At 40.9% G+C, this 20,474-nt stretch overlaps 1 protein-coding gene across 1 annotated transcript in view; it reads right to left on the bottom strand.

The window, feature by feature from the left end:
* GPR149 (G protein-coupled receptor 149) overlaps window positions 1-17,003 on the bottom strand; it is an 83,670-nt gene extending 66,667 nt beyond the window's left edge. The window contains exons 1-3 of the mRNA XM_027875748.1: window positions 15,987-17,003; window positions 14,241-14,433; window positions 3,942-4,414 (exon numbers count right to left, since the gene is read on the bottom strand). Of these exons, the coding sequence (XP_027731549.1) occupies window positions 3,942-4,414; window positions 14,241-14,433; window positions 15,987-17,003 (1,683 nt within the window). The remainder of the gene's footprint in view (window positions 1-3,941; window positions 4,415-14,240; window positions 14,434-15,986) is intronic.
* Between the last annotated feature and the right edge of the window lie 3,471 nt (window positions 17,004-20,474).

Raw genomic sequence — 20,474 nt, 5'->3', positions numbered from 1 at the left:
TCTGTAGTCACTTTGGAATAATTCTCCCATTCACCAAGTTGTCTCATATATCCAGTTCTCTTTCTTCATGAACAACAGTACCAAGGACTTTGCTACACAAACCACAAAGCCAGAAACACTGTAACCACCCTCCCCTTAATCTTGATGACCAAAGAGTTTCAGAGCCATGGCAACAGCATGCTGAGGAACCTTGGCAAAGGGCCGTCTCAGACCTTAACCACTGCTGATAGGAGACCAAATCCACCCAAATCCATTGAAATGCCAATACACCAGAGGGAACCTAATGAATAGCCAGTGTCTTTCAAGAGGTGCAATGTTAATGTCAAAACCATCTTTATAAACATATTCTACTACCATTTTTATTGGCTCCTTATTTTTTTTTTTGGTAGTAAAGATTTTATTCTCAAATCTTAGGAGTTACATCACTTTTGCTATTCTACTTTAAGTTCCGCTATCTCTCTACTTGACATAATTCCCCACCCATACATAATCCCATATCAGTAGAATAGAACAGAAACTGATCAACATGCAATCTCATGAAATCTTAACCACAAACCTTTTGAAAGGATGGTTGCAGAGGAAGGGGAAAGACTTAGCTGTTTTTGAAGAAAGAGCTAGAAAATGGCTGCCACATTACAAAGAGCCCTACAGATATCACTGAATGAGCCTGCCAATAAATTTGCTGGGATTTTTTTTGGGGGGGGGGGGAAGGAAGAGATAAGAGTAAAGAAAACACTCCATGGAAAGGCATGAACATAAAATTCTTCTTAAGTCACTATTTCCTTTGTGTAAAAAAAAAGTCAATTTTTTATTCTTCAACCCGTTCTTTGAGTGAAATATATCCCTTTAAAATTAAATTATAAGAAAGAAAGCTGAAATCTCTTTGGTCAGACAAAAACTGTCTAATTATATTGGAATACCAATACTATTTTTGGAGGGGAGTGCATAATACTAATCTTAAGATAACAAAGGGTTTTATAAAATAAGGGAAGGTCAGATCAATCAATATATTACTTAAGATTTAAAAAAAAAATCACATTTTAAAATCTAACAAATTTCTATAAATATGTGCCTTCCTGTTACCTGAAAATTAATAACATCCTTTCTCTGGATTTCTATTCATTTCACTTAAAGCTATGCTTTCTGGCAAAAAAAAAGTCACTTTCAGAACACTCTGCCTATCACAGGGCAAAAAAAAAAAAGCAAATAGTTAACACACTGAATAGAGTAACTTTCAGAGAGACTTAGCTGTCCTTTGAGGACATCCTTGCAGGAGATGAGGATTTTTCAAGAGTTTACTGTCTAAGACATCTGCTCAGCTTAAGTTTTTTTAATATTTAAAAAGATTTGTGTATGCATGTTCCTCTCTGCTCATCAGTTTCATACAACAAAATTTTGATGTGAAAATATGCCGTAGTTACATTTCAGTTTTCTGGGGCCACTAATTTATTATCATGACTCAAAAAGAAAAAGAGAGGCATTGGTCATGCTATTTATGGATAATTTATTTCCTAAATGTTTGATCTAAATAAACAAGAAAAAAGAAACAACTAATCATTTAATTTTACATAGAATATTCTGTTTCTCAATAAACATTTTTGTGTACATCTGTCATCTTTCTAAGTTGTTTCATTCAGGACATTATTATTAAATAATAATTTTTAGATGGAAAGAATTAAAAAAAACTTTTAGAAAATTGTTGGAGTAGAAGGAATACTAGAGGGGCAGTTAAAAGACCTGAGTTCTCATTCTGATTGTGTCATTTATTTCCTATGTGACTTTGGACATGTCACTTCACCTCTTTGGACTATGTTGCTTGTGACGGTTTAGATTAGGGGTGGGGAATCTGCAGCCTTGAGGTCACATGTGGCTTTCTAGGTCCTTGGGTGCAGCCTTTTGACTGAGTACAAGTTTTACAGAACAAACCTTTTATTAAGATTTGTTCTGTGAAGTTCAGATTCAGTCAAAAGTCCGCATTTAAGGACCTACAGGACTACATGTAGCCTCTAGGTGGCAGGTTCCCCACCCCTGGTTTAGATGATAAGGTTTAATGATCCTGATAATCATAAGATTCTGCAATTCTAAATTACAGGGGAATAACGGTAAACTTGTAAGAGTTTTTACCCTTTGTTTGAGACACCACATCTTTTTTTGTGAATAGTAATTAGGAATTAGGTTTTTTTCTTCCTTTAACTTTTCATCATGAAAATTTACTTTTCAATTATTCAGTTTAAACATTACTACTTTTTGGGAAAGCTTCTACAGCTTTGTATCTGGAGCCTCCAATGATTTCACAACACAAAAGATGTCTTTTGCAGGATATTTTATTTTGTATCTGGGTTTATTATTTAGCTTATTTTCTTAAAAAGTAATGCTAGTATGACTACAGAGCAAGATTTAGGAGGGACTTAAGAGGTTATCTTACCTACTTTACTCATTTTACAGATCAGGAAACTGAAAACCAGGTAGACAAGTGAAATAACTTGACCAAAGTCACACAAATAGTATCTGGAGCAGAATTTCAGCACAGCTTATCCAACTTTAGAGCCAGTGTTCTTTACACTGTACCATGGTTGTCATTGTCTTCTTCCTGCTCTAATGATCTTACATTTACATATTGTAAAATGTATATTTCTTAAAAGCAAGAGATCATATATAGTATGATACAGAGAAAGTAACCCTGACTCTTCATTTCTCTTCTGGCTGCTCTCCAGATTTATCTACCATGCTCCAGAAACTTCTTCATCCTGGAAGCTCCCTCCAACCCTTGAACATGCACCTCAAAGTGTCCCCCAGCCCCCTTCAGATTCTCTTTCTGATTGGGTGATTTTCCCAAAAGCCTCCATTTAAGGAGAACACTCAGGCCAGTTATACCTTCTTTTCTCAACAGGCTGCACACTAAACTTCTCTGCCATTCTCCCTTTCCTGGGTACTTCCATTTCCTCCCTTCTTTCAGCTCCTTTTTATTTATTGTCTTCCTCCATTAAGATGTAAGCTCCTTGGAGGCAGGAACCATTTTTCTTTTTGCTTATATTTGTATTTCAAATACTTAGCACAGTGTCTGGCACATAGTAAGCACATAATAAATGTTTGTTGACTGAATGACTCTGGAGTCAGAAGACAGGTTCACATCCTGTCTCATACTTACTACCTATGTAACTCTGGGTAAGTCACTTAGCCTCCTTGGCTTCCAGGGTCCTTATCTATAAAATAAAGGGTCTGGATCCTTTTTATCTCTAGCTCCATGATACAAATAAATATTTGTTTTCATCTTTGTATCTCCGTAGCTTACTAAAGTATCCTATATACAGTAGGTGCTCAATAGATGCTTATTAAGTTCAATAGGGCTTTACTTCATTAAATTTCACTTTGGCAATCAAATATATTACTTCCAGCAGAAGATAATCAGGGAATAACATTACAAATGCCCAAGACTAATTGAGAATATAATTTGTTGTTTTAAAATTTTAATTATAGAATTGACTAAAATTACAATGTAGGTAAAAACTACTTCTCATTAGCAAAACAATAATGTGAAAAATAATGGCCAACTTAGATCATAATCATCTAATAGCTTGAAGGAAAATGCATTCTCACATCATCTCACAGATAATGAATCCTTTTCTGAAACAATTAGACTTTAAGGATCTTCGTATTGTAATTTAAGTTAAAGAAAAAGAACTCCTGAATTGAATAACTTGATTAAACATAAATAGACATGCATCAACAAATTTTGATAAGATTCAAATAATTCTTCAAGAATAAAAAAATACAAGGAAAAGTAATAGCGTAGGGGAAGGGAAAACTCAGATTTGAATAAATGAATGAATGAATGAATGAGAAGATTAACAGGTACAACTTCAACATGAAAAAAATAGTACTATTAGAAACTTTATATGATGGCTTCCACTTTTAATTTTGTGAGAAACATTCTACTTTACCTGACGAGGAGTCCTTTCAGATTTACTTCTGCACCATTCCCAGTCCGAAAGTTCTGGTTTGTGACTCTCCTCATGGGAAAGCCTTCTTTCTGGCCCTTCCAAAAAGGAAGATTTTTCAAAGTTTCTGGCATCTTCTGTTACAAAAACTCCTGTTTTGTCAGTCAGCACCTGCTCAATGCTCTTGTCAGAGTCCTGCTTTGTCTCAGTGCTAACTGTGTTTGTGGTTTTGTTGATATCTGGCAGCATGGAGCTGTCCTGAGAAGCTGTGGTGCTGAATTCTACTTTTATGGCATGGAGGAAGTTGCTGGTATCTTTCTGTGTGTCTCTTACGGTTTCACACTCATAGTCCATCAAATTATGATATGATATAGAGTTTTCATCCTCATCTTCATCACAATGATTGTCTTGGGATATCTTATAAATGCCATAACTGTGTTGGAATGATAAGTTGAATTCAAAGCCTTTCCTTTTAGCTAAGGAAAAATAGAAAAAAAATGAATATAATTGATATAGACAATGGTTCATTTATGATGTAGTCATGTGAATTTTAATTTGGATGATCTGAAGTTATAATTATGTAATATGTGATCATTAGTACCAGCCCAACAGAAATAGGTAGTACAAATTCAAATAATGTGACCACTTCACATGACTCATTATTTGCACTCATTATAAATTTAAGTACCTTATTAACTTACCTTCTAGTCAGTTACAAAAAGTTGCTGTCATCCACAAGCATAAAGGAAATTAAGCTGTGAACATATAAAGTAACTAAAATTTAAATGTAAGTTTTGCTGTTGTTCAGTCATGTCTGACTCTTTGTGACCTCATTTGGGGTTTTCTTGGCAAAGATGTGGAAGTAGTTTGCCATTTCCTTCTCCAGTTCATTTTACAGATGAGGAAACTAAGGCAGATAGGGTTAAGTGACCTGCCCAGGTCACAGCTAATAAGTGTCTGAGGCTAATTGAAGCCAGCTCTTCCTGATTCCAGGACCAGCACTCTACCCACTCTGTCACTGAGCTGACCAAGCAGTTTTAGTATCAATATAAAGGGTGTTCAAAAAGCCGTAAGCTACTAAAGCTTAAAACTTCACAAAGACTCTGTATGGAGCACTCCATATTTCAGGTTACCAACTACCATATATCTTTTTAAATTTTGCTGTTCTACACCCATGATTTCATTTGCTACTGAGAATTTCAGTAATGAACTGACTCTCCCAAAACAGATCAACAACAGTTCTGCAATTTGGCCTTACAGAATTACTTCCAACATTGAGAGGTTAAGTGAATTGGTTATGGTCATACAACCAGGATGTGTCAGAGGCAGGATTTGAACCCTGGACTTTTTCCTTCCAAGGCCAGCCTCCTACCCACTACACTGCCTTCACAGTGCATCTCTGATGCTGCTAAATCTGGAAAGGAATGGGAAAATTTTATAGGGGGCCAATACTTAACACATCCATATCTGAAAGCCTGAGGATTACTTTTAATCTTTGACAAGACTAATTTCATTACTGCATGAACATATTGTAGCCACATTTGAAGTCCTTCAGGATTTAAATCAGATTAATTATCACAAGCTCTCATACCTTTGTTCTGTGGACTGGTGAAAAGAAGCTGGGAAATGCACTTTCACTTATGGGAGTGAAGATGGGGTGGAAGTGAAAGAGATCAACCGCCTTTCATTCCATGCAAATGACACATTCATTATGATCATTATGATTCAACTCTCCTTTCCTTCCTCTATCATTTCCTTTTACTTCTTTCCATTTTATTTCAGTAACAACTACTGTGTGCACTGCACAGTCCTAACTATTCAGGAAAATGTAGAGCTCAATGAGACAGCATGATTGATACACAGGAAAGAGCACTAGACTTGAAATGAGAAGAGATCTGGGTTCAAAACACTTTTTAGTTATGTGACCATGGAAAGTGCTTAGTTTTTTCATCTATAAAATGAGCATAATCATATCTGTAACATTTACCTCATAAGGTTTTGAATCTGGAAGGTCTGAGTTTGAATTTTGCTTCAGAGACCTACTTAGCTGTGTGCCCCTGGGCAAGTCACTCAACCTCTCTCAGCCTCAGTTTCTTCATTTGCAAAATGGGGATTATAATAGCACCTACCTTTCTGGGTTGTTATGAGGATCAAATTATATAATATTTATAAAGTGCTTTGCAAACCTTAAAGTGTCACATAAGTGCCAGTCAGCTGTCATTTGAGGAGGGAAGTCTCAAATGAGATAGTTTATATATTTTGCAACCTGTAAAGTGCTATGTAAATCTCAGCTGTTATTCTTGTGAAATATCATCCCCACCATAGAGGAATTTACACTCTGGCAGTAAGAAGTCATACCATTGTGACCAAGTAAAACATAACCTCAGTAAAGTTCTCAGTTTTCTTCTTTGAAAACACCATGGTATTTCTGCACAACACTCTACTCTGCAGGTTGCATGTTTTATTGTTAGACATTTAGCCATTCCTCAACGGAAAGAAGGAATTTGTGAAAACTTTTAAAGTTTATATGACAATGGAACAGCCAAAATATGATTCATTTTCCTGTATACCACTGTGCCTTCCACAAACTTGATTCGATTACTGAAATGCTCCCCAAAGTCAAGATTTATATAAGCTAGTCCTGCCATCTAACAAAATGGAATTTTTGAGCATCATTCATTATGGTTTGATGCCAGAACATAAATTGAAAAAAATAGTCAGAGGGAATGGAAAAAGGGGACCAACTCTATTAACAATTTATGAAAACATCTTGGGATATTTAGATTATTCACTTTTAGTTGATACAATGATGGTTATTGAATTATACTACCTAACTTATTAGTTAAAAGGAACATAATTTAAAGTATACTATCTTAGCTCATTAATTAGTGGCTCACTGTTGGAATCTAGGAATACATTGAATAGGTCAGAAGAAACTACATTTTGATAACTATGGATTGGTATGTACTTCAACTAGGGTTTGTTTTGTGTATCATTTTGTGATTTCAATTACATGTACAAGATACGTTAAGGGATATGTCCTTTGGGAATATACCTTCATTCTCGTGATATATAGGAAGCAGTCTGAAGGAGATGATGAGAATAATAAGTGAAAATGATAGAGCCTTGAAAGGAAATAGAGAGAGATATAGATATTTTTACTAGATCTATAATAGTTCAAGTAGAGAAAATGTATTATCTTATTATATTAATATAGTATTATAATTTTAATACAATTTATTATATATAACTATTACAATGATAAATATATTTATATAATTAGGAATCAGTACTATAATGATTAATAATATATTAATTTAAATTTAGCTTAATGCTCTTTAAAAGTGTATGCCATCTGTAGCTTAAACTTATCATGTCCAAAATCCAGCCTATTATCTTTCCCTTTAAAACTGTTCATCCTTCTGGCCACTGTTTTTCTATACCACCTCTATTCTTCCACTCTTATCTTTGACTCTCCTTTTTTCCTTATCTCTCCTACCCTTCAGTTACTAAATTCCATTGATTTCACTTTTGCAATATCTTTCATATTCCCTTCTCATCTTTTTTCATGTCACCACACAAATATAGACCCCTCCCCATTACAGCCTAAATGGACTATTCAAATAACTTAACAGATTTTTTTTTCCTGCCTTTTCTCTGTCTACTCTTCAAATCATGCCAAATACCTGCTATAATCATCATCATATATGCAATCAAGTTGCCTCTCTGCTATCAAGGCTCTCTATTGCCTACTAAATAATATTCAAGCTCCTCTACCTTCCATCTAAAGCCCTCCTCAATCTGCCACCAGTATACCTCTCTGACCTTATCTGATATTATTTCTGTACAAATTGACCTATTGGTAGCACCATGAATATGTCCTGTACTCTTCCATCCCTATGTCTTTACTCATACCATTGCTGTGCCTGGAATATACTCCTTCACCCTCTTCACTATTTGAATTCTTACCTATCCTCTAAAGCTGAACTCAAATACCAGTTCCTTCAAGAAGCCCCCACTGATATCTCCAGATAACAGTGACCTTCTTGCTCAGACCTCATGTGGTCTTGATTCAAACTTCTTTATATAACTTTTGTAATATTGCATATTATAACTATATGGGCTGTCAATATTTGCATTCCACACTGTAAGTTACATGAGGACAGATACCACGTTCTGTTGAAACTTTGCATTTTCCTCAGTCCTGAAAAGAGAGTGCTGCATAAATTAGATGTTTAAAGAATGTTTGCTAAATGATGAAAGGAATTTAGGGCAATAGGGCATTAACTAAGTAAATCTTTTTAATGTGAGTGTAGTATAATGATAACTGTTATTGACAATAATTATTCAGTTAACACAAGGAGGATGTTCTAACTAAAGATACTGAGGAGAATACTTTGGAAAGGAATCTGTAAGGAGAATCATGACAGCATTGGCCATTGTGAAAAACTCTGGGCTGAAGATTAAATTATCCTTATTGCAATATTATTTTACTTTATTAAGCTACTAATCAGCAAGCATTTATTAAACATCTACTATATGCTAGTCATTATGCTGTGGATACAAAGACAAATATCAGCTAATATTATAAACTCCATTTAGATGGGGTCTATCCTAGACCTATTTTGTATCAAATTCCCTCCTAATAGAAGCAATGTGGTATGGTGGAAACAGCCTTAGTCTTATTTAGCATCAGGAAAGACTTACAAATGAATCCTGTTTTTGCTACTTGTGAGATTCCAATTCCTTGTATGTCAAAAGGGGATTAATAGCTGCACTACTTCCCTCATAAGGTCGTAGAGAGGACAATATCTTGTAAGACGATGTAAATGTGAGTTATTGTTCTTAATATTCTATTGTGATTCTTTGATTTTGCTTGGAAGAATAAACAACAAACTCAGTTATGTGTTGCCTTCAGAACAGTCATCACTATAAAGAGCCAAAGTAAGTCCATCCAGTGCACATTGTTGGACATGCTTCACCATGTGTCAATCACTCATCTCTATGAATGTAGAAAATACATGTTCTCCTGGAGAAAAGATATAACTTGAACAAAATGTTTACTTGACAAAATGTGCTCAGTTGGGAAAGAATGCTAAAAGGTCATGGACAAGTAAGGGGAACCAAAAAAAAAAAAGCATAGCCATCTTTGAGAAAATAGCTAATTTAAACTTAGATTGTAAAAAAATAAACCAACAGGGGAGTTTTACAAAAAAAAGACATAGTTATAGGTATAGGAAATGACAAAGACTACTTTAAAAACCTGGAATCTACAGAGTGACCAAATAATTATTATAATGTAAAATTTCTAAATCTTAAAAAGAAAGAAAATAAGTTTATTTCTTAATAATCTGATTTTTATTCTCTGCTTTTATTAGGTATCAGACCTTAGAATTCATCAGTGCAGGGAATGCCTGGGGAGAAACCACCCCTTCTAAAGATGATGAACAATTTCTCTGAAACGCATAGGGTTAGAAAGTTGTCTGAGGGCTAATTGACTTGCCTAAGGTCACACAGGGTCAATTGCATGTACTTGAGTCCAGTTCTTCTTGATTTAAAGCTAGCTTTCTAGCCATTAATTCATGGACCTCTCAGCATAACCTACCATCTGGATTATATTTTAATTTTTTTTTCTTAAAGCAACTTACTGTCATTTCTCTGGGTATTTCAATTCTTTAAAAATTGTTACAACAATTTATGTATACCATGAATGCATGTAATATATAATTTAGATGTAATATTCGTATAATTTATATAACATAAATGTATGTATAATATGTATAGCAAGATAAGGCTAAGAGTATAGGACTCAGGCATATCTCTACTTTTCAATCCTGCTCTTGGGAGAGTGAGTTCATCTCAGCAAACCCAGAGCTCACTCCATTTTTCATGTTACTGGAACTTGGAACTCTAAGTAAAGACTTCAATTTTTTTCTGTGCTCCGTTCAAAATATTTGAAGTTTCTTGCAGGGTTTTTAAAATGAAATCCAAATGTCTGCAAAATAATGAAAGTATATCCTTATGGTAAGCTTTTTGGGGGCATTTTTGTTAGAGAAACATGATTTTGGTATTTGAAGTAATTTTTGCTTAACCTTGATCTTTCTCCTCTGAGGCTTTGGTAAATAAATACAGCTTGTGGTTGGAGACAGGGTAGAGAGATGATCTCTGCTAATTATTTTCTAGCTGCCTGAAATTCATTTTCCAATTTCAGTTCCAGCATTTATCATTCAATGAAAACTGAGATGCAAAGTCACGTTTGTATATTCACAGACATCGAATGGGCTCAGTTCTGCTAGGAAGAAAAAAAATACCCACTGTTTTGCCTGTGTAATTGCCTAGTGCAAGATAAATACATAGGAAATGATGTTTTACTTTGTTAAAGTAGAAAGGTCTTGGAAATAGAACTGTTGATCCCTCCTTCCAAAGGATGACAGTACAACAAGGAATGTGCCATCTGGTCCACCAGAGCCGACCATCATCATATGCAGACATTGCCAGGGGCCAGGTTTCAAAATTCTGGTTTTCTGTCACCTCAGCAACAAGCATATTTATGGCAGCCCTTCCACCAATGTCAATATTACACATTTTGGCCAGAATCTCAGGAATAATTTTCTGGCACTATGGAGAATCATGAGAGGACTGCTGCATTGTCAGCCCAATGTAAATCAATTCACTGTAGTCTCTTACCCTCACTACAAGCCTGTGTTCTCCTGAATCTCTTTTATGTGAGGGGTGGGAGGCGGCATTCCAAGCCCGAATAAGTTCATTCCAGTGACAGTGTGTGGCTTATATGAAAGTGTCAGAACTTTGAAGTTACAAAGACAATAAGAGTAAGAATTTTTTTTTCCATATGGGTACCAAGTAAATATTTTCTTCCATTCTTCAAAGCCTATATGCTTTCCTGGGCTTCTTTCCACCATTGCAGACAGCACCCTTATCCCTGTTTAATTGATATCCCTCAAGAACTTCTCTGACCTATAACCCCCCCTCCCAAAAAAAAGGAAACAACTGGTGGGCCTGGTGGTGAGCCTACATATGATTAGTTAGGAGCCTGGTTCTTAGACAGAGAGGCTCCCAGTCAGGCCCTGGCACCAGATTCAATTCAATACAATTTTTTTCCCTGGACTGGACCTGTGATGTTACTGGTAAAGTAACTCTAGATGAGAACATGCCATCTCCCAATACAAATCGGCACCTTCCCTGCACTTGAGAGTTTTAGATTATAAGGGCCCTGGAGGCTAATTCATAGTTTTAGATTATAAGGGCCCTAGAGGTTAAGTGACTTGGCTGGGGTCACACAATAAGGATCAGAGGTAGGGCATGAAGCCAGGTCTTCCTAAGTGTGAGGCTAGCCCTCCAGCCATGAGGACATGAAGTCCAATCACATATGCCCCAGGTCACATCCAACCAATGTTTGTAAAACTGCTCCGGCTATTAAAATAGGAAATGTCTCAAGATTATTTGAGGCTAGTTTGCATCTAAACTGCAATGCTGTGTGGTATAAGGGACTGACTGCTGGCCTTGGAGTCAGGAAGCTCCAGGTCAAAAGTCTACCTCTTCTGCTTAGTAGTTGTGTGATTCCCAAACAATCTGCTTTACTTCTGTGAGTATGTTTCTTCATCTGTAAAATGACTATCCTAACCTTCTGAGGTTGTTGTGAGGATCAGATGAGATAATGTACACGAAGCACTCCGGAAAACCAAAGAGATTTGTATGGACGACTCGAGATTATAATTTTGAGCAGAACGCCACCCTTCTTTTTATCTTCCGGGACCCTCCCCCATCCTTCATCCTCCCCACATTGAGTCAATTGTGTGCTTCTAGTTCCACAGCCTCTTTCCCATCCAGTCCCTCTCTCTGATCACATGACCACCACTCTCGTTCAGACCCTCACCACCTTAAGCCCTTTCACAACAATTCAATCTCCTAGCTGGCTTCCGCCCAATGGACATATCTGACCAGGTTACTCTCTTCCTATGTTGAACACTTCAATGGTTACCCCCCTTCAGGATTTCCTCAAGTAAAGTACGAAGTCTTCAGTTTGACATGTCAAGTCCTTGAGTATCTGGCTGCTGCCCTCACAGATGTGTTTAACATAACTGCCTTTCACATACTTCACATTCCACTCAAATTGGCCTACTCCCTCGTCTTGTACCTGTTATTCCATCTCCTATCTCCAGCCCTTGCTAAAAGATTGTCTATTATACCAGAATACACTTTTGCCTCCCCTACTCAGCTCAGGTGCTATGTGTTCTTGACATTCCCCTCAGCTGGGAAGTGCTGTTTCTTACATTGACTTGACTGTTCATGTATTATTTTTGTCTTTGTGGCTAGTACAAAACCTTACAAATGGGGGGAATTCAATGCTTGTTAAATTGAGAGCCGTTGGTGGTCGTGGGGAGATAGTTCTTGATTTGTGATATCACTGATACAAATGAAAATTCCACTGTGGATGAAAATACCCTTAGCTGATGCACTTCAGCAATTCATTTCTGAGAATCTTTGAGAATTTCTGGAAACTTGGAGAATTTCACTGACTTGCCTATAGTCGCACAGCTAGTATGTAGGACTTCCTGACCCCGAAGTTCCATCGGCTATACTAAGAAGCCTCTCTATCTACAAAGCCTCTGTCTACTATCTCTACCTTTATCTAGGCAGAGGGACCATAGGATCACAGGCCTAGATCTGCATAGGCCTTCAGGGGCTAGTTAGTCCTACTCACTCATTTTACAGGTAAGAAAAAAAACTGAGGCCCAGGGAGATTAAGTGAATTGTCCAAGGTCACACAGATAGTATTAGAGAACAACATGCATAGTATATGTAATAGTTATAATATAGTATAATAATAACAAACATAATATATAATAATAGTACTAGTAGTAATTTAATAATAACAGTAATGTTATAATAGTAATAAGGAGGGACTGGGGATGTCTACGTTATAGGTTATGTCTATAGCAGAACAATGATTTGAAAAATGAAAAATTCAAAAAGGGTGTTTTTTTGTTGTTGTTCATAGAACTCCAAATATTTAATTTGAAAACAGTAAAACCTGTTTTCAAGTAATGTCAAAACAGCCCCAGCGGAACCTAAGTGTGGTAAAAATTGTTGGGTTTTTTTTTTTTTGGCACCATCAAAACAGAGTCTCCTTTTCCATCTGTTTTAACAGCTTGTTAAAACAAAGCAAAAAACAAAAAAACAAAAAAAAACAAAAACAAAAAAAAAGTGCAATAACCAATCTGGTCTATACTTTAATGGAGGGTAACTGAGTCCCTACAAAATATAACTATGGTGACCAAACAGGAAGATTTTTCTTCCGAATACAACTTTCCAGCATTATTGTCCCCTTACACTAGGCATCAGAGGAGGATTCTTTTTGTTGTTTTTTTTTTTTTTTCTTGGATCTTGGCCATTTCTGTCCTGCTGTTCTCAAAACCTTTCCAGAAAGAGGCCCGAGCTTTTCTTTTTCTTTTAAATTAGCTTTTCCTTTCACTTTCTCACTCCCATGCCTACTCCCCAACTCAGGGAAAGAACAAGAGCCTTCGAGCCCTTTGTTTTAATTGGCTGTTCCCTTAGAGTACCAAACAATAACTTCAGATTGGAAGTTTCTCTCTCCTCATGTCCGCTTCTACGTAAGAATTTTATATGCAAACTTGGTAGTTTGATTATCCTCCCCTCCCCCACCAATCCAGGATAGGCTCGTCTAGTGGTTAAAGTAATGAGAAGTCAAAAGCTTCAGGGCCCTGTGAAGGGCTTGCCACGTTGAATGCGAATGAATCTCGGGGATCTTTGTGTCTTATCTCAAAAGCTTAAGTAGGTCAGTCCCCTTGGGACTAGCTTTAAAGCTGTCTTAACTCTCAAGTGTTCTGAGAGCCTTGGGTAACAATTCCCTTCTTTTCTTCCCGTTCCATATTTGATATTCAAGATAGGCTCCCCTTCCTGGTCCTTATTACTGCTTCTGGTAATGGCAGAGTAAGATCCAGCCAGGGGTCAAGAAAGTTATCTGGAGAGGTACCAAGAACTAGGAGGCTCTATGTGTTCTGACAGCCTTGGATGAAAAAATAAAGTCCCTGTCATTTCTCATTGCTCTGGGTCGTGTATTCCAACATGGGATTCCGTCGTTTCTGATCCTTCCATAGTCAGGGGTCAAAGTAAGGAGGCGTGGGCTGGGGGTGGGGGTCTGTTAACTGCCTTTCTCGCTTCTTTTCGTTCGGTTCATTTATTCGTGCATCCCTTCCCCGACCTCTGCCCCACCAGTCCTTGCCCCGCCGTGAACCCACTCCCTGAGACCGGCCGCCTTACTTTTGGTGTCCTCAGAAGCCACAGCATACGCGTTCCTCGGGCAGTTAATGATGCAGCCACAGGGCAGGTGGGTCCAGCGCTCGGACAGGACGAACACTGGGGTCACGGTGGCCGCCAGGGTCGTCAGCAGAAAGCTGAAGAGTTCGAAGGGGAGGCTCTGGAACTCCGGGGTGCGCCGTGCCACCATGTGGATCTGCAAGGACACCGCGATTCAGAGTGCAAGGGCTCACAGCCCTGTGCCCTCCATCCCTCCAGGGAGGCCTTCCCTGTCTCCCTCCTTGGCCTCCAGTCTTGGCCTCTTTGGCCTCCAGCCCTGGCCTCCTTGGCCCCCAGCCTAGGCCTCCTGGCCTGGCTGCCCTCCCAACCACCCTGCCTCCTGCCCTCACCTCCCTGCCTAACACTCTACTTTCCTGCCTTCTCGTGGTGCACACGTCTTCGTCCGCCCGCCCTCTCGCCCGTCTGCCCAGCTGTGGCTCTGCCCTTTCGCTCGCCTGCCATGCTCCCGGGCGCACTAGTCCCAGGGCGGGAGAGAGAATGATAAAGACCCTCGGCTATTCACTCCCTCATGGAGGAGCAAAGGAAAGGAAAGGCAGGCAGGAGGCAGTGGGTGAGGCAGCCAGGCGGAGTTGCTGCGCCCATCCGTGCAGTGTAGCCCAGCCTGGCACGGTTTATTCCAGCCATGCCCAGCCCAGTCTGGCCAGACCCTGAGCTCCTCCAGCTCGGTGCCTGGGAGGGAAGGTGTAGCGTTGTGGGTGCTGCCGCCGCTAGCCTTGGGCTGGGTGAGCGGCTCCTCTGAACCAGCTTGGGCCGGCCATGGGCTGGCTGCTCTTGGTTCCCAGACCCTCCCCGGGCTCCACCTTCCTCACTACAGGGGAACATCACGGCACAGGACAGCCGCCTGTCCTCCTGGTTCTTGGCAAGAGACAAACGAAAGCAACCCCTGGTTCCTTGTCGCCCTTTCTGCCTTCACTCTCTATTCCCACCTGCCCCTTTCTTTTCTCTCCCAGGGCGTTGTTCCGGTTGGGGAGGGCTTCGGCAAAGAGCGAATGGGGATTGGGGATGAGTATAGGACAGCACTAGGAGCCAGAATAGGGATGGAAACTGAGGCGAGGATAGGAATGAGATGGGACAGGGTTGAGGAAAGTGGATGGGGATGGGACTGCGAATGAGGGAGGGGCTGGAGTTGAGATGAGCTGGAGACAGAGATGGAGATGGGGACTGGTTGGCTCTAGGTCTGGGCCTGGGACCTCGAATTTGGGGCAGGGCTAGGGGTGGAAATTGGGGTAGGATCAGGGATAGAGATGAGGATGGGACAGAGGTGTTGGCAGGGGGCAAGTGCTGGCTGAAAGGACAATGACCTTTCCCTCCCTGCCACCCTTGCAGAATCCCCACAGCTGCTTCGGAAGAGGGCGAGGAGTTATCTCTAACCCTTGGGTGGAAACTAATGAGTTCATTTGGAAAATGTTAAAACACACGTACACACGCGCCAACCCCTACTAAACTGGTGCGTTCGCACAGACTTCCGGGGCAGTTGTCCACTGCTTAGGGAGCGACTCTGAGAGTTAAAGGGGTCTCTAGTGGACACCCTGGTGGCACTCGAGTAAGCCCCTACTGGCCCGCCCACGGGCACGCACCCATACCTACTTGCACACGGATCCATCCTTCCATCCATCCATCGTTACTAGCATCATGCTTTCCTGCCTTTTCTCTGTCCCCCCCCCCCCAACCTTTTTCTTTTTTGGTTACCATCATTGGAAGCCAAAGGACGACCTTGGTCAGAGCCAGAATCAAGGAGAATCGCTTCTGGGCTATGCTCACGCTGAAGCTTCGGCTGCCGCGCTGTACGCTCCGGGTCTCCCGCCCCGGCCTCCTGAAATCTCTCATCCCTGCCTCAGCCCCTGTCCTGGGCCGCCGTCCTGCCGGCGGACCCAGTCCGAAGGCAGCCTCCGAGGTCAAGGTGCTCCCTGGTCCCCTGTAGAACTGCACTGTTGGGGTCCGGGCATCTTCGGGGGTAGTGGGGAGGGCACTGCCCCGAGATGGGGGAGTGCACGGCGTGAAGCCTCCTCCTCGAGAGATTTCCTGGTAATTAACTCGAATTCCAGGCAGCTGGTCGGAGCAGAGCAGCTGGTAAGTGAGCGGGACGGAGAATCCAGCCAGAACACAGAAGCTGATAGAATAGACTGCAAAGAGCAGCAGGGAACTGTTATGGTCCCCCAGGCACCCCCAAGGCGTGCGTTCGAAGGCACCCCAGCCCCAGAGGGGGTTAGTGCAGATGAGCAGGCTGGCCACCCAGATGGTGAGCAGGACGACAAGCAGAGCGCGGGGCTGGCTGGCCGCTCCGGGGCTCGCCGCACTTCTGTGGAGCGTGTAAAAGTTGTAGCAAACTATAACGGACGCCTTGAGATTGCTGGAGATACCCTGGAACAGGTAGAGGAAGGCCGACGTGGCGCACAGCGCTTGGGAGTCCCTGGGACTGTCTTTTGGCCACTGCAGGAAAAGGAAGATGGTCATGGGCAGGACACTGATCAGGTCATCCACTGACCAAGAAGCCACCATCATCGATAACACGGTTTTGTTGGGCATTTTTAGCAGGCAAACTAAGGAATAAATGCTTCCCACTAGCGCTGTGATAGTCATCACAAACGTTAGGCAGAGGAAGAAAACAGTTAAAGGTCTTGGTCGATTGGGAGTCGGGTCCTTAATGGGGCTTTCCATCCCTGAACTTGTCCCATTCATGGAAAAGTTATTGGGGATCAGAGACATTGTCCCCGGGAGACACTTAGTTGTCCTTATCAATGACTCTGCAAGTTTTCTCCAGACAAAGCATGACTAGGAATGACCAAATGGAGCTTTTCTGGGCTCCCCCCAAGTTTCTTTTCTGTCTTTCTAGATGCTCTCTGCTCAGTCCTTCAGGATACGTCAGGCACGTGTCCCGTAGGTTTGCCAACTCAAATTGAAAAAATCGGGGTCCATTTAAGTGAATAGTAACAGAAAACTTCTCCACCCTCTATTAAAAACAAAACAAGGCAAAAACCAAACTCCAAGATCCCCAACCCATAAGTTTCAGGCAAGAAAGCAATTCCTCTCGGATCCTTTATTATTCCTTTGCACACGGTCAGACATTTCCATTGGTTTCTCAGAATACTCAAACTCCATTGACTTTTGAGAGTAGTTAAAGGAGAACCTTGCTGGCGAGTTGGGTCGGAAAGGAAGGCAGATCCTCAGGTATGGTTCAACCCCGCTAGCTCAGCGAGAGAAAGAGTACAGAATGAGAGGCTCTGTCTTTGAACCAAGCTGCTGCTGCAGGAGGGAGGAGTCAGCTCCGAGCAGGATAGAGGCAGGAACACAAAGGAGGGGGAGGGTGGAGGGAGTGGATGCATGTGCTCACGGATCGACCTGTTTCTCAGCCTGATCCCAAGCAAGAAACAGTCCTCAGTAAGCCACACCCTTCAGGGCCCAGACGTAAAATCCCAGGCAAACACTTGCTCAAGCTAGGTGTCACCCTTCCAAGCTCAGAACTCCTCCGCCAGCTAAGATGCTGCTTTCAGTATGATCGCCAGTTCTGTTTCAGAATGGAGAGTAGCGTAAAACCTACAGATATCTCTTGGAAAAGAAAAAAAAAAGAGTAAAAAAGATTTCGATCTTCTTCTTAGGATGAAAAATAATGGTTATTTCCATTTGTACCACAAGCAAAAAATTTCCTAGAAGTAAGGAAATAGTGTGCCATAGTGGATAGAGGGTGGCCTCAGAATGAGGAAGACGGCCTCACATCCTCTCTGTCTGGCACATTCTGACTCTTAACCTGGGATAGTCTTATAAACTTCTCAGTGCCTGCAGACAACTCTCTAGACCAGAAATTGCAGAACAGTTACGTTTACCTATCCACATTGGTAGAAGGAGTTTCCTGTCTGGCAGATTGGCACACCAAAGCTCTCACAGAAATCACGGCTGTCGATCCATTTCAATCTCCCTTGCCCCTCCCCCCCCAACTCCCAAATACAACAAAGGAATGTGTTCATGTATATCGATAGAATCCCAGGTCTAGTCCCCCAATCCAAACAAGTCATTGAAATATCCACCATAATTAACTTCACAGAAGCTATGTACAGAAACCAGAATCGTTTGTGGGTTGTAGTGCCACTGAAACATTTGTTACCTCAAGCAGTTTCATCGTTTACTGGAAAATAATTACAGGCAGGGTTTGGTGGCACATGTCTGTAATCCTAGCTCCAGGGGAGGATGAGGCTGCTGGGTCACTTGAGCTCCAGAATTCTGAGGAGCAGTGGTCTGTGGCGATTGAGCCACTGCACTGTCAGGCATCAGTAGGATGATCCCCTGGAGGGGAGTGGGCACCAAGTTGCTTAAGGAGGGGAAAGCTGGCCGAGAAACAGAGAAGATCACAACTCCTGTGTGGCACAGAGGACCAGGGGGATTGTGGCTAGCCCTTGACCTCCCAGTCTGGGTGAGATAAGCAGATCTAATCTTAAATAAATAAATAAATAAATAATTAAATAAACAAAGAAATAAATAAATAAAAAAGGAAAGAAAAGAAAAGAGAGAGAGAAAAAAGAGAAACCAATGAGAAAACATACCTTAGTGGAAGGCATGATGGAAGCCTTGCTCTGGGTCTAACCTGTATATGAATTCATTTGGAAAAGTCACTTTTCTGTGCTTCAGTTTCCCTCTTCTGTAAAGTGGGAGGATTAGGTGACCTCAAAGGTCCTTTGACTTTCTCTGATGCTATGACGTACTGGAGGACTAGAGCCAGGACGAGCTAGTTTTGTGCCTCTAGAAAGGTTTGAACATTTTGGTCCTCCTGTCCTGAGGTGAGGGAGGATGGTGGCTATGTATGATATCTGAGTCTTCACTGTTAATATGTATACCTTTTCCTATTAAACCTATGTGCTGTGGAGAGTAGAATTTTTGGCCAGAGAAATATGTTCATTTTATATAAATAATAATATTAGTGACCTACATTGAAAGGTCTATGTCTTATGCTCAGGATGGTAGCTTATTTTGCCTATTCCTTGTGAGTCCCACTGTGTGGTAGACATTACCTAAATGCAATTTCCCTTGGCCATTAAGAATCAAGGAATGCAGGCAGCTGGGTGGTGCAGTGAATAGAGTGCAGGGACTTAGAGTCAGGAAGACCTGAGTTCCAATCCTGTCTCATACACTTACTATCTTTAGGACTCTGGGCAAGTCACTTAACCACTTCAGTTTTCTCACCTGTAAATGAGGATAATTAATAGTACCTACCTCATAGGGTAGCATAAACATCAAAGGAAGTAACAGGAAAACAATGTTGCAAACCTTAAGGCATTAAGGTACTATGTAAATGCTAGCCATTGTATTTGTAGAATCAAGAGATTTAGAGCCGGCTGGAACCTTAAAGTTCATCTATCCTGACCGGCACATTTTCTGGGTAAGGACGATGAGAAACAGAGGAGTTTAAACCGTATAACTAAGAAATGAGACTGCTGGCTCTCCCAGTCCGGTAGTGTGACTCAGTGCGACATTTACCATCATGCTGACTCCATTTCTGGATACAGATAAATCTGAACATGGTCTACAGAAGCCACTATTTAGAATCAGATTGCTGGTCCTGCTTCTGGTCATTCAAATGTTGGAGGTCTGTGACGAATCCTCGAAAGCTGGGGAAACAGAGAGAAGCTTGAAGCTGACTAAAAGAGTAGGTTTAGTAATAGGACTGAGAGTATCATATTGACTTCAACAGTGACTGAAATTGCATTTTCAAGTCAAGTCAAGAAGCATTTATTAATCACTTACTATGTGTCAGGCACTGTGTTATGTTGAGGATACAAATGAAAGCAAGAATACAGTCCCTGCTCTCAAAAAACTCACTTTCTAATGGAGGAGACAATTTGTAAACAATTTGGTAGATACTAGATGTAGATAGAGAATGTTAGGCACTCTGAGAAGTGAAAGAGTTCGTATTGCGGAGTCTGAGAAAGGACTGAGATTTCAGCTACATCTTGAAGTCAGGGAAGTGAAGGCTTGGAAGTGAGGGTGAAGATCATTCCAGCCATGAGAAAATAGCAAGTGCAAAGACATTAAAATAGGAGATGGAGTGTTGTGTTGGAGGAATTGTGACAAGGACAGTATTGCTGGGACCCAGAGCAATGGAAGCAGGAAGGGAAAGTTGGACCCTTGCTAGTGTTCACATCCTATGGCTATGGTCAGCATTTGTCATCCATTTCTCTTGTCGTCATG

This window comes from Vombatus ursinus, unplaced genomic scaffold (genome assembly GCF_900497805.2).
Source record: "Vombatus ursinus unplaced genomic scaffold, bare-nosed wombat genome assembly UNPS02014810.1, whole genome shotgun sequence".
NCBI classification, from domain to species: Eukaryota; Metazoa; Chordata; class Mammalia; order Diprotodontia; family Vombatidae; genus Vombatus; species Vombatus ursinus.
The sequence above is the reverse complement of the archived record's forward strand: the minus strand, read 5'-3'. Positions and strand labels throughout refer to the sequence as shown.